At 50.7% G+C, this 13,433-nt stretch overlaps 2 protein-coding genes across 14 annotated transcripts in view; one reads left to right on the forward strand and one right to left on the reverse strand.

Annotated features, from left to right (window-relative positions):
- Positions 1–13,433, reverse strand: part of LOC134529870 (voltage-dependent calcium channel type D subunit alpha-1) — a 406,577-nt gene that overhangs the window by 360,242 nt on the left and 32,902 nt on the right. The window lies entirely within an intron of this gene.
- LOC134529004 (proline-rich protein 36-like) overlaps positions 4,245–13,433 on the forward strand; it is a 52,328-nt gene continuing 43,139 nt past the window's right edge. Inside the window, exons 1-3 of the mRNA XM_063362671.1 lie at positions 4,245–4,294; positions 4,356–4,533; positions 7,973–11,722. Of these exons, the coding sequence (XP_063218741.1) occupies positions 4,245–4,294; positions 4,356–4,533; positions 7,973–11,722 (3,978 nt within the window). The remainder of the gene's footprint in view (positions 4,295–4,355; positions 4,534–7,972; positions 11,723–13,433) is intronic.

A 13,433-nucleotide genomic window follows, 5' to 3' on the forward strand; every position in this document is an offset into this window, starting at 1 on the left:
GGAATCCAGCATCCAGGAATCCAGCATCCAGGAATCCAGCATCCAGGCATCCAGGCATCCAGGCATCCAGGCATCCAGCATCCAGGCATCCTGCATCCAGGCATCCAGCATCCAGCATCCAGGCATCCAGCACTCGGCACCCGGCATCTCATGTGTACACTAGTCGCCAAAGCGTTAGCTAGGTATAAGCGCACCTCAAAAGTAAACTAGTGAACTTGTCTTGGTAGCAGCCGGACTAGCGAGTGGTAACGAAAGTGAAAAGTAGTCTGAGTTTACCACTTGTCATGGCAATCGTAATAACAACGTATTTTTTTCAAACTAAGGTTATCACCATGGGCGTACGCAGGGGACGGATTAAAGGTATATAAAAGAAGCAATCGTTCCCACCAACAAATGGGAAGAATTTTCAAGCAAACAGCCGGCCAAGTGGCTCCCACCAAGAAATGAATTTATCACACGCTCCTTTACGCAGTAGCGGCCGGCACAAGGCTGGGTTCTCAATCTGCGTGCAGTGCACTTCCTTGTAGAAACTGGTAGCCCATTGCATACGTACGTCTTTAGTGCGTAAGATAGTAATTCGACTCTCAACTTTTTACATTACTTTACGCGCGAAATTATCGCAAGTACTACCCTAGTTCTTTTCATAAAAATGAACTTAGAAACCATTTTAACGCGTAGCTAAAACAACTTAGCCCTTAGAAAAAAAAAATAGCAAAAGGCTGAAATTTATTTAAGCTTAAAATTACTATTTTGATTCTACTTTTAGCGTTTATAAATGAGATACCTATATCTTTGTAGATTTATGATTTTTTTTTGTGATACCTACTAATTTATTGTCGTGCAAAGTGCTTTCTAGTGTTCAAATTACAATACGATTTTTTTTTCAATAATTAATCATGTCGGAAAAAATTATTTTCCAAAATACGGTGCACGAATGCGGCAAAGAAATCTAAGTATGTACTTACGTACGCGATCTACATTAAAAGAGCACTAATCCACGTGAACACTAAATGTGTCAAAATATATTATATTATTTAATAAATAAATTAGAATAAACATTCAGGATATTGATTTTCATTATTAATTACAATTCATTTCAATTATTTACTAAATTAAATTATTAATTTTATACACGTGTTTTTATTAATATTGAATACTGAGTAAATAATGTTTGTTACAGTAAATTTCCGAATAGTTTAGTTCTTAAATAAAAACGTATAACTTCTAACACGTCATATGAATCTACCGTGACCGTGAGATGCAGACTTGCGGGCAGCCATCTGCTGCGCGAGCGCCACTGTCCGGCTCGGTACGGAGTAGGCCTATGGGACCTGCATGCTCGACTGTTGCCCTCAGACATCCTCCAAGTCACAGCAGGGACAGACAAGCAAGTCTTTTTACGATAGTACACGGATGTGGCATCCGCCTCTCTGGATACCTTTGTCGAAACGAACGACATTTCCACCGCTTGCCCGTCCAATGGCGCGAGGCGAGATACATCCCGACGTTGTGAAATGTGTGTACGCCAACTTAAGGCGTAAAAAACCGTTTAAAAAAGATTTTTATAAAGTTACTAGCTGCCCAACCCGGCTTCGCACGGCTAAACTAATGGAAAAAAATTAAGCCACATCTCACATTTACAGTAATGGTAAATAAAAAAAATTCAGTGAAAATTTATTACAATGCTGTATAATGTACCGGAGAGAAAATGAATAGCACCGATGGTTTCCCGACTCGTGCACGCAACGTACAACTGATGTACCCGTACTTCGCTACGGCAGTCTACAGACAGATCACTCTTGCGCCGCTCATTATACATGCCCCTCCTTGTGGGTTCGCCACTGCCGCGCGATGCCCGTTGCCATGGAGACGCAGAAGGCATATACAATGAAAAATCCTGTTCTCATGCAGACAAAGTACCCACTGTTACCTGGTTTTAACCACCCATGGGATCTAATTTTCGGAAAATGTCATCCTGCGTAACATAAGGAACATTACTGTGAAGTTTCAAGTCTGTAAAATATATATACTTGAAAAGAAGGGTAGTAAAAAAACATTAAACACAGAGAGAGGACAAAAACAATAGTTTAGGTTTGCGATTTAAAGTGATAAAAAGTATTTAAATACTAATTGAACTCTTATGAGGGTACTGATTGCTTCCTTGTTAATATCACACGTGTGTTTTTTACTTGTATGGGAAAATTAAGAATGATAAGGCATCTAGTGCGTGGCAACAATGTTAATAGGCAATAGGAAATAAACTTATATTCGCCTGCGGCATTGTCAACACACACTTCGTACGTGTACTGCATGTTGTATCTAACCCCTCCAACGCATTTGATTCTAAATCTGACTTAGTAAGGATCCCTAATGTTATTGATAATATAATATAGCCTATAGCCTTCCTCGATAAATGTACTATCCAACACTGAAAGAATTTTTCAAATCGGACCAGTGGTTCCTGAGATTAGCGCGTTCAAACAAACAAACTCTTCAGCTTTATAATATTAGTATAGATAGTATTGATTATGCGTAAACCTTTTTTTTTAATTTTTGGTATAGATCATGTATCTAATTTTTCTAATTCCCAGTTTAGTATGCTCGAGGATATATTTTATTTCGGTGAAATCTCTCCTTTCCATTTGATGAATAAGCAAAGGTTAAAAAAAAATTAATAAACACTCATCTAATTCAGTTTAATTTAGATTATGCCATCGTTTACACTTACACTTTTATTTATTTATATAAAGCTATGCCTAGAATAATTAAATAATTTCACCTTATTACAGTTAATTATTGTAAGATTTTTGAAAAATTACATATTTATTAGAAATTTAGACTACAGGTATAAACTTTCTTATCTCGCATATTATTCTTAGTTATGCTTCGTAATACTTAAACAAAATTTGTAAATTTTTACCCATCTCCTATTTCTTACAGGGTTGTATGTGAAAATTCAGAACAAAGGCTTACGTGGATATAACAATATCCATTAACCAAACAAAACAAAACTCATCCCGGTTTACCGCAAATGTGAAATCAAAAATATTTATAATAATCTTACATTTACATTAATTAGAGTCTCTTGCCAATACTTTTTTAGTGGATTCCATTAATTTTATTTTTTTTTAAATAATATCCACCCCTTTTAAAACTTAAAATGTATTATTACGGAGAACGTTAAATAAGAGAAGGTAGTTAAGGAACGTTGATATATCATTGCCAATATCTTAAATCAAGTTTGATTTGATCAGGAAATATTATTTATATTATAGTATTTACAATCTTGCATACCTTAAGAAATTGAATTTCCGGAAGTAGTAAAAAAAGTTGAAAATTATCAATGTGTATAAATAGTACAGCATAACATACATCCCGCGTAATTAGCTTCAGATATATTACTTTTATAATACAAACAAACTGACCACCTTTAAACACCTTTTGCGTTGGAATATATAAAAATTGGTAAAGCCAAAACATGCTTTGAAATAACATAATTGACGTTATTCTTTTCCAGTTCCTTACATCCAGCTTTGTTTGCTATGCAGATACGGTATTCTCATGATAAATTAAAACTTAACCTTCTTATCTCCCCCTTTAAAGTAAAATTCCAGAAAAATATAAAAATACAATTCGAATCTCGAAGTTATGCTTGTTGTTCATTCTTAATTTCTTACCATTAGATCTAGTAAATTCAGAATTGTGAATATTTTCTTCAAACCAAACTTACCCCTTTCACACACTTTAGGGTGAAACTAATCAAGTGGTAAAATATAATGAATGGTTTAATTTTAATATTCTTACCAAATACTGTACATCTTACTCAATTCGTTTCCAAGATTATTTTATTTTTATTTTTTTCACAAATTATAACCAACCGCCTTTTTTCCCCTTCGAAAGATTAAAAAAATATATTACGTAACTCTACATGAAAGTTGTTCTTAGTTTTTAATGTTATTTCGTAATTTTTAACACCTAGTTTTTAAAACAATAGGAAGTGTTCATTAGTCGTTTTAGAATCATACTTACCATTTTTACTCCCCTTCGGTGTTGAATTTCGTAAAATGTCAATATTGTAGTTGGTTATCTTAGCATGTTTATTATGTTACCCAATATCTGTTACTGTGCTTGATGATGATTAGATTCGGCATTTCAGAGAAGCGGACCGAGCGGCAGGTTTGCGCGCACCCACGACGCATGCCGCAGCGCCTGTGGGTTAGGGGACCCGCGAAGCTTCAACGAGAATGTCCCAGAAGTTTCTCGTGGTCGAGAGCCGCGCCGGGTGCAAGTCCAGGCGAGTGTGAATACGAGTGGCGACTGGCCCGACGAGTACGCAAGAGGTGCGGGGGTTCCAGGAGGAACAACAGCGGGCTAGCAGTTGCAGCGCAGTATCGGCCAAGGACACTCGCTTGGCTGGCGAGTGGCGAGTGGCGAGTGGCGAGTGGCGAGTACCGGAGGCCGAGCTACAAGAAGGACGACGACGGGACGCGAGGAGCTGGACCACGAGTTACCAAACGCCCGGCCACGAGCAAGGCGAGTAGCCGTGACAAGCGGTGGTTGTCTTAACGCTCTAAACAAAACAATTTAGAAGCTAGACATTAATTTAGTAACTGTTTATTTTTATACGTTTCTTATATGCATATTTAATGTTCGTTAGTTGATAATCACTTTCAAATTCTAATGAAGTATTTTTCAGTTATCAGCCATAATATTTAAATAGCCAGGGGAGCAATGTTAGAAAGACTAATTTACAATAATATATCAACTGGAGTAAATACCTACTAATACTACTTTAACCTTTTTAATTTTACAGCTTTTTAAACCTTTAAGTTATAGTGTTCATGGTCAATGTTCGCAGCAACTCACTAAACGAAGCGCGACATATTGAAGTCGGCATACTTATATTCACAAGGCACGAATAGTCATTTATATTCTATCTTGCAATAGTATTTTGTTGCCGAAGTGTATAAATTGTGTATAAATTTGTAACTTTCGAATAAGTTGTGTTTTGACACATGCGCACCCTTGCATATTCCTCACCTGTTACTCTTTAGTGAAACAACCGGTGAAACGTTCTCTGAATCCTTCATTTTTTTCCCGCACATACATTATCTTGCACAACATTATTACTGCTATGGTTAAGTATCTAGAATTAACCTGTAACCCTTACTGAAAGTTGCTGCGTAATTTAATTTCCTGTTTGTTCATATTGACATTAAAAAAAATATATTTTATATTTTTCAGAGTAAAAACGATCTATATTTTTCTTACCGTCAATCGTACTTAGTGACACTGTGATAGAATCTGTAGTTTTTTTGGTTTTTTTTCTTTTTCATTTTTTGCATTGCCGATCCCAAGACTTTCAAGGAATGACATTCTCTCTGCTTCAATTAATAAATAAACACCTTGCGTGGACATTACGAATGTTTCTCTCAAAATAAACTCAACAGCCAAAGTTCTTTACAAGCATGAACTGCGACTATGCAGGCATTATAAAAAGTCATAAGAGTTAATAAAGTTTTAGTGGATTTGGAAGGCACTCCAGCTGACCATCCTAAACTATTTTATTTCATTTTCCATGTGGCTTTATTCTTGCGAAAGCTTGGTTTTATTAATTACCACTGGCTATAAACTTTTTTTTAAGTCTTTCGAGGCTTTGCACAACAATTCACGAGGTAATTGTTCCTTAATGCGTGTACAGTTGTATTTTAACATAAAGTATGAAAATAAAGTAAGCAGTAGAATGTGTATGTGATGTGAAACTATGCCATAACCAAAATATTTTGATTTTTAAAAAAATGAATTATAGAACTTCGATCGAACTGAATACGCAATAAAAAACAATAACCCTTTTATTTAAGGAGTATTTCAAAATTTTAACTTTTAACAAATATTTTTGGCATATATTCACTTAGTTTAATATCATGGGAGTAAAAAGGCGCAAGTATTCGTAATTATTACCACTTGCGGGACATTAAGAGAATATATGTTGAAATTATGTGTGGCAGATAAACAAATGCAAGGAAGAAAGCGAGTTAAAATATGAAAACAAAAAATCCCTTGAAATGTTTATGAGGGAAAAACCTACATGGTGTGTGGGGCCCGAGACTTAATGCTGAGGCACATTTTATTTACTTAAAAAAAACCAGATATAATTGCCTCAATTTAGCGCAAAATTTCAGGCTCACATAATCTATTAATAACTTTCCAATGATAAGTAATATTTCTACTTATTTTTAAAAACTGCTCAAGAAAAAGTATATTTTTAGATAAATAGCGTGATCTAGCTATGTTTACACTTAAAGTGTTAGTACTCTCTCAAAAACTCAGACAGGGGAATTAAGTAAAAATCTTGTAGCCTTGTTATTTAATGGTTGTGCCAGTGTGGTCAAGAAAGCGGAAAGATAAACAATTGTGACCAAAATTTGACCAATACATGGTCTCCGAGATATGTGTGTTTGTTAGTATAGACATACTATGAGAAATTTTAAGACAAAAGGAATAATAAGATGATTGAAAAAATAAGAAAAATAATTTCATTTTGACAGAAAAAAACATAGTAACGTAAAAAACGATGCATTAAACACATGCATACTTCATCAATAACCTTAGGTCGCCTAATAGTAGTTCTATAAATTTTCAAAATGAAGTAAAAGATTTAAGTGTTAAAATTTGTTTACGTTATAATAGAAAACATAATCAAATACCACACAGTTAATCAAAAGATAATCATTTCAAATTTGTACAGAAGTGTCAACCAAACTGAAAGATTTACTGTTGGAATTCAGATTTATTCTATTAATGATTTTATGGAAGCAAAACTATGCTAAAAATGTATTATTATTATATGATGTACATTATTTGTTTTTTATTATTATTTTTGTTTGTGTGTATATGATTGTATTTAAATGTGTATTCATAATGTTTAATGTTCTTGACGAGTCCTATACTACATGTACAATATAATTGTATATTTGTAGTTGACTAGGACAATAAAACTACTATACTATATTATTAAATATTAATTAGTCTTCATAAATAGTTCACTGAACTGTAATTTTCTCTATCGCCACTATTGGAAATATTTTGAAAAAAAATTAATATTTAGTAAATATATTTCTAACAATATTAATTACCAGTTTTAAAGAATATTTATTTAACACCAATTTTTTGCAAAAAAAAACGCACTCTATCAGTTATTCTTCACGCCTATTTTGAAACAAAGTATGGCTCAAGTGAAAATATTATAACTGTAGCCTTTCCATGCCTACTTACTGCGTCTGTCTTCTGTAAATACTTTGTTGTGTAGATTAATAGTGATAGAGTATGCAACCTTTATATATCTAGTCAATGTAACCACAACCAAAACTGTTGCTTTTGCAAGCTATCACTGTATAAGTGAGGTTGTACCGTTAATCTATTTCCTTGCACAATCCAACAACAGTTCGGTTTTTTACTTCTTGATGTTACCAAAAATGTGTGTCAGGTGGACTAAATTATATTGATTTTATATACTATCATTAACATTGTGCGCTAATATTGTTCTCTACGCAGACATTTTTATCCATATCCGTTTCACTCTTTATGAAGCTTTCTATTGAGAAATAAAATCACTTTCAACTATTTATTCCAGTAGGCTTATGTTATTACGATTAAAGAAATAACGCCAAATTGTTTACAAGCTAATATAAATTTTCCCTCGCATTAAAGAACTTAGTTGGCACATATGCTGTGACAAAGACATTTCAGGCTTGTCAACCCTAAAATTGATAAAACTAAAGAATTTATCTAAATGGACGAATCAATAACAGTTGTGGGCACACAGAGGACTTGTTGAAAGTCAGGATGATTTGGAAGGAGCGACGCTGGAGTCACGTGAGCCGCGGCGGTATTGATTCGGGCGTGGCTCGGCTTACCTGTGCCGACTAGCGCTGGGTCCATGGCGGCGGTCACTCGGCGCTCGTCACGGCAGCTGCTGAGGCGCGCACATCACTCGCGCGCGCACTCGCAGCACTGCGCTGGAGCAGCCCGCACGCACCCCCTCCCCAGCCTTGGCGGGCCACCTTCCTCCCACTCTCACCTCGCGCCGGCGCAGCGCTGCGCTGGATCCACCCGCACGCGCCCCCTCCCGGAGATCCTGCCGCCCCTCCGCCCGACCACCTGCCCGACTGCCCGCCACTCACTCTCGCGCGCACTCACAGCGCTGCGCTGGACGATCCACCCGCACGCGCCCCCTCCCGGAGATCCTGCCGCCCCTCCGCCCGACCACCTGCCCGACTGCCCGACTGCCCGCCACTCACTCTCGCGCGCACTCACAGCGCTGCGCTGGACGATCCACCCGCACGCGCCCCCTCCCGGAGATCAGGCCCCCCTCCGCCCGACCACCTGCCCGCCACTCTCTCTCGTGCGCACTCACAGCGCTGCGCTGGACGATCCACCCGCACGCGCCCCCTCCCGGAGATCAGGCCCCCCTCCGCCCGACCACCTGCCCGCCACTCTCTCTCGTGCGCACTCACAGCGCTGCGCTGGACGATCCACCCGCACGCGCCCCCCTCCCGGAGATCCTGCCGCCTCTCCGCCCGACCACCTGCCCGACTGCCCGCCACTCACTCTCGCGCGCACTCACAGCGCTGCGCTGGACGATCCACCCGCACGCGCCCCCTCCCGGAGATCCTGCCCCCCTCCGCCCGACCACCTGCCCGACTGCCCGCCACTCACTCTCGCGCGCACTCACAGCGCTGCGCTGGACGATCCACCCGCACGCGCCCCCTCCCGGAGATCCTGCCCCCCTCCGCCCGACCACCTGCCCGACTGCCCGCCACTCTCTCTCGCGCGCACTCACAGCGCTGCGCTGGACGATCCACCCGCACGCGCCCCCCTCCCGGAGATCAGGCCCCCCTCCGCCCGACCACCTGCCCGCCACTCTCTCTCGTGCGCACTCACAGCGCTGCGCTGGACGATCCACCCGCACGCGCCCCCTCCCGGAGATCCTGCCGCCTCTCCGCCCGACCACCTGCCCGACTGCCCGCCACTCACTCTCGCGCGCACTCACAGCGCTGCGCTGGACGATCCACCCGCACGCGCCCCCTCCCGGAGATCCTGCCCCCCTCCGCCCGACCACCTGCCCGACTGCCCGCCACTCACTCTCGCGCGCACTCACAGCGCTGCGCTGGACGATCCACCCGCACGCGCCCCCTCCCGGAGATCCTGCCGCCCCTCCGCCCGACCACCTGCCCGACTGCCCGCCACTCACTCTCGCGCGCACTCACAGCGCTGCGCTGGACGATCCACCCGCACGCGCCCCCTCCCGGAGATCCTGCCGCCCCTCCGCCCGACCACCTGCCCGACTGCCCGCCACTCACTCTCGCGCGCACTCACAGCGCTGCGCTGGACGATCCACCCGCACGCGCCCCCTCCCGGAGATCCTGCCGCCCCTCCGCCCGACCACCTGCCCGACTGCCCGCCACTCACTCTCGCGCGCACTCACAGCGCTGCGCTGGACGATCCACCCACACGCGCCCCCTCCCGGAGATCCTGCCCCCCTCCGCCCGACCACCTGCCCGACTGCCCGCCACTCACTCTCGCGCGCACTCACAGCGCTGCGCTGGACGATCCACCCGCACGCGCCCCCCTCCCGGAGATCCTGCCGCCCCTCCGCCCGACCACCTGCCCGACTGCCCGCCACTCACTCTCGCGCGCACTCACAGCGCTGCGCTGGACGATCCACCCGCACGCGCCCCCTCCCGGAGATCCTGCCGCCCCTCCGCCCGACCACCTGCCCGACTGCCCGCCACTCACTCTCGCGCGCACTCACAGCGCTGCGCTGGACGATCCACCCGCACGCGCCCCCTCCCGGAGATCCTGCCGCCCCTCCGCCCGACCACCTGCCCGACTGCCCGCCACTCACTCTCGCGCGCACTCACAGCGCTGCGCTGGACGATCCACCCGCACGCGCCCCCCTCCCGGAGATCCTGCCCCCCTCCGCCCGACCATCTGCCCGACTGCCCGCCACTCACTCTCGCGCGCACTCACAGCGCTGCGCTGGACGATCCACCCGCACGCGCCCCCTCCCGGAGATCCTGCCGCCACTCCGCCCGACCACCTGCCCGACTGCCCGCCACTCACTCTCGCGCGCACTCACAGCGCTGCGCTGGACGATCCACCCGCACGCGCCCCCTCCCGGAGATCCTGCCGCCCCTCCGCCCGACCACCTGCCCGACTGCCCGCCACTCACTCTCGCGCGCACTCACAGCGCTGCGCTGGACGATCCACCCGCACGCGCCCCCTCCCGGAGATCCTGCCCCCCTCCGCCCGACCACCTGCCCGACTGCCCGCCACTCACTCTCGCGCGCACTCACAGCGCTGCGCTGGACGATCCACCCGCACGCGCCCCCTCCCGGAGATCCTGCCCCCCTCCGCCCGACCACCTGCCCGACTGCCCGCCACTCACTCTCGCGCGCACTCACAGCGCTGCGCTGGACGATCCACCCGCACGCGCCCCCTCCCGGAGATCCTGCCGCCCCTCCGCCCGACCACCTGCCCGACTGCCCGCCACTCACTCTCGCGCGCACTCACAGCGCTGCGCTGGACGATCCACCCGCACGCGCCCCCTCCCGGAGATCCTGCCGCCCCTCCGCCCGACCACCTGCCCGACTGCCCGCCACTCACTCTCGCGCGCACTCACAGCGCTGCGCTGGACGATCCACCCGCACGCGCCCCCCTCCCGGAGATCCTGCCGCCCCTCCGCCCGACCACCTGCCCGACTGCCCGCCACTCACTCTCGCGCGCACTCACAGCGCTGCGCTGGACGATCCACCCGCACGCGCCCCCCTCCCGGAGATCCTGCCCCCCTCCGCCCGACCACCTGCCCGACTGCCCGCCACTCACTCTCGCGCGCACTCACAGCGCTGCGCTGGACGATCCACCCGCACGCGCCCCCTCCCGGAGATCCTGCCGCCCCTCCGCCCGACCACCTGCCCGACTGCCCGCCACTCACTCTCGCGCGCACTCACAGCGCTGCGCTGGACGATCCACCCGCACGCGCCCCCTCCCGGAGATCCTGCCGCCCCTCCGCCCGACCACCTGCCCGACTGCCCGCCACTCACTCTCGCGCGCACTCACAGCGCTGCGCTGGACGATCCACCCGCACGCGCCCCCTCCCGGAGATCCTGCCCCCCTCCGCCCGACCACCTGCCCGACTGCCCGCCACTCACTCTCGCGCGCACTCACAGCGCTGCGCTGGACGATTCACCCGCACGCGCCCCCTCCCGGAGATCCTGCCCCCCTCCGCCCGACCACCTGCCCGACTGCCCGCCACTCACTCTCGCGCGCACTCACAGCGCTGCGCTGGACGATCCACCCGCACGCGCCCCCTCCCGGAGATCCTGCCCCCCTCCGATCGACCACCTGCCCGCCACTCTCGCGCGCACTCACAGCACTGCGCTGGACGATCCACCCGCACGCGCCCCCCTCCCGGAGATCAGGCCCCCCTCCACCCGACCACCTGCCCGCCACTCTCTCTCGCGCGCACTCACAGCGCTGCGCTGGACGATCCACCCGCACGCGCCCCCTCCCGGAGATCAGGCCCCCCTCCGCCCGACCACCTGCCCTGCACTCTCTCTCGCGCGCACTCACAGCGCTGCGCTGGACGATCCACCCGCACGCGCCCCCTCCCGGAGATCAGGCCCCCCTCCGCCCGACCACCTGCCCGCCACTCTCTCTCGTGCGCACTCACAGCACTGCGCTGGACGATCCACCCGCACGCGCCCCCTCCCGGAGATCAGGCCCCCCTCCGCCCGACCACCTGCCCGCCACTCTCTCTCGCGCGCACTCACAGCGCTGCGCTGGACGATCCACCCGCACGCGCCCCCTCCCGGAGATCAGGCCCCCCTCCGCCCGACCACCTGCCCGCCACTCTCTCGCGCGCACTCACAGCGCTGCGCTGGACGATCCACCCGCACGCGCCCCCTCCCGGAGATCCTGCCCCCCTCCACCCATCCACCTGCCCGACTGCCCGCCACTCTCTCGCGCGCATTTACAGCACTGCGCTGGGCGATCCAACCACACGCGCCCCCTCCCGGAGATCCACCTGCCCGACTGCCCGCCACTCACTCTCGCGCACTCACAGCGCTACGCTGGACGATCCACCCGCACGCGCCCCCTCCCGGAGATCAGGCCCCCCTCGGCCCCCCACCGACCGACCACCTGCCCGCCACTCTCTCGCGCGCACTCACAGCGCTGCGCTGGACGATCCATCAGCACGCGCCCCCTCCCGGAGATCAGGCCCCCCTCCGCCCGACCACCTGCCCGCCACTCTCTCTCGCGCGCACTCACAGCGCTGCGCTGTACGATCCACCCGCACGCGCCCCCTCCCGGAGATCCTGCCCCCCTCCTTTCATCCACCTGCCCGACTGCCCGCCACTCTCTCTCGCGCACTCACAGCACTGCGCTGGGCGATCCACCCGCACGCGCCCCCTCCCGGAGATCAGGCCCCCCTCGGTCCCCCTCCGACCGACCACCTGCCCGCCACTCTCTCTCGTGCACACTCACAGCACTGCGCTGGACGATCCACCTGCACGCGCCCCCTCCCGGAGATCAGGCCCCCCTCCGCCCGACCACCTGCCCGCCACTCTCTCTCGCGCGCACTCACAGCGCTGCGCTGGACGATCCACCCGCACGCGCCCCCTCCCGGAGATCAGGCCCCCCTCCGCCCGACCACCTGCCCGCCACTCTCTCTCGCGCGCACTCACAGCGCTGTGCTGGACGATCCACCCGCACGCGCCCCCTCCCGGAGATCCTGCCCCCCTCCACCCATCCGCCTGCCCGACTGCCCGCCACTCTCTCGCGCGCACTCACAGCACTGCGCTGGGCGATCCACCCGCACGCGCCCCCTCCCGGAGATCCACCTGCCCGACTGCCCGTCACTCACTCTCGCGCACTCACAGCGCTACGCTGGACGATCCACCCGCTCGCGCCCCCTCCCGGAGATCAGGCCTCCCTCGGCCCCCCTCCGACCGACCACCTGCCCGCCACTCTCTCGCGCGCACTCACAGCGCTGCGCTGGACGATCCACCAGCACGCGCCCCCTCCCGGAGATCAGGCCCCCCTCCGCCCGACCACCTGCCCGCCACTCTCTCTCGCGCGCACTCACAGCGCTGCGCTGGACGATCCACCCGCACGCGCCCCCCTCCCGGAGATCCTGCCCCCCTCCACCCATCCACCTGCCCGACTTACCGCCACTCTCTCGCGCGCACTCACAGCACTGCGCTGGGCGATCCACCCGCACGCGCCCCCTCCCGGAGATCCACCTGCCTGACTGCCCGCCACTCACTCTCGCGCACTCACAGCGCTGCGCTGGACGATCCACCCGCACGCGCCCCCTCCCGGAGATCAGGCCCCCCTCGGCCCCCCTCCGACCGACCACCTGCCCGCCA

This window comes from Bacillus rossius, chromosome 2 (genome assembly GCF_032445375.1).
Source record: "Bacillus rossius redtenbacheri isolate Brsri chromosome 2, Brsri_v3, whole genome shotgun sequence".
In the NCBI taxonomy this organism is placed as follows: domain Eukaryota; kingdom Metazoa; phylum Arthropoda; class Insecta; order Phasmatodea; family Bacillidae; genus Bacillus; species Bacillus rossius.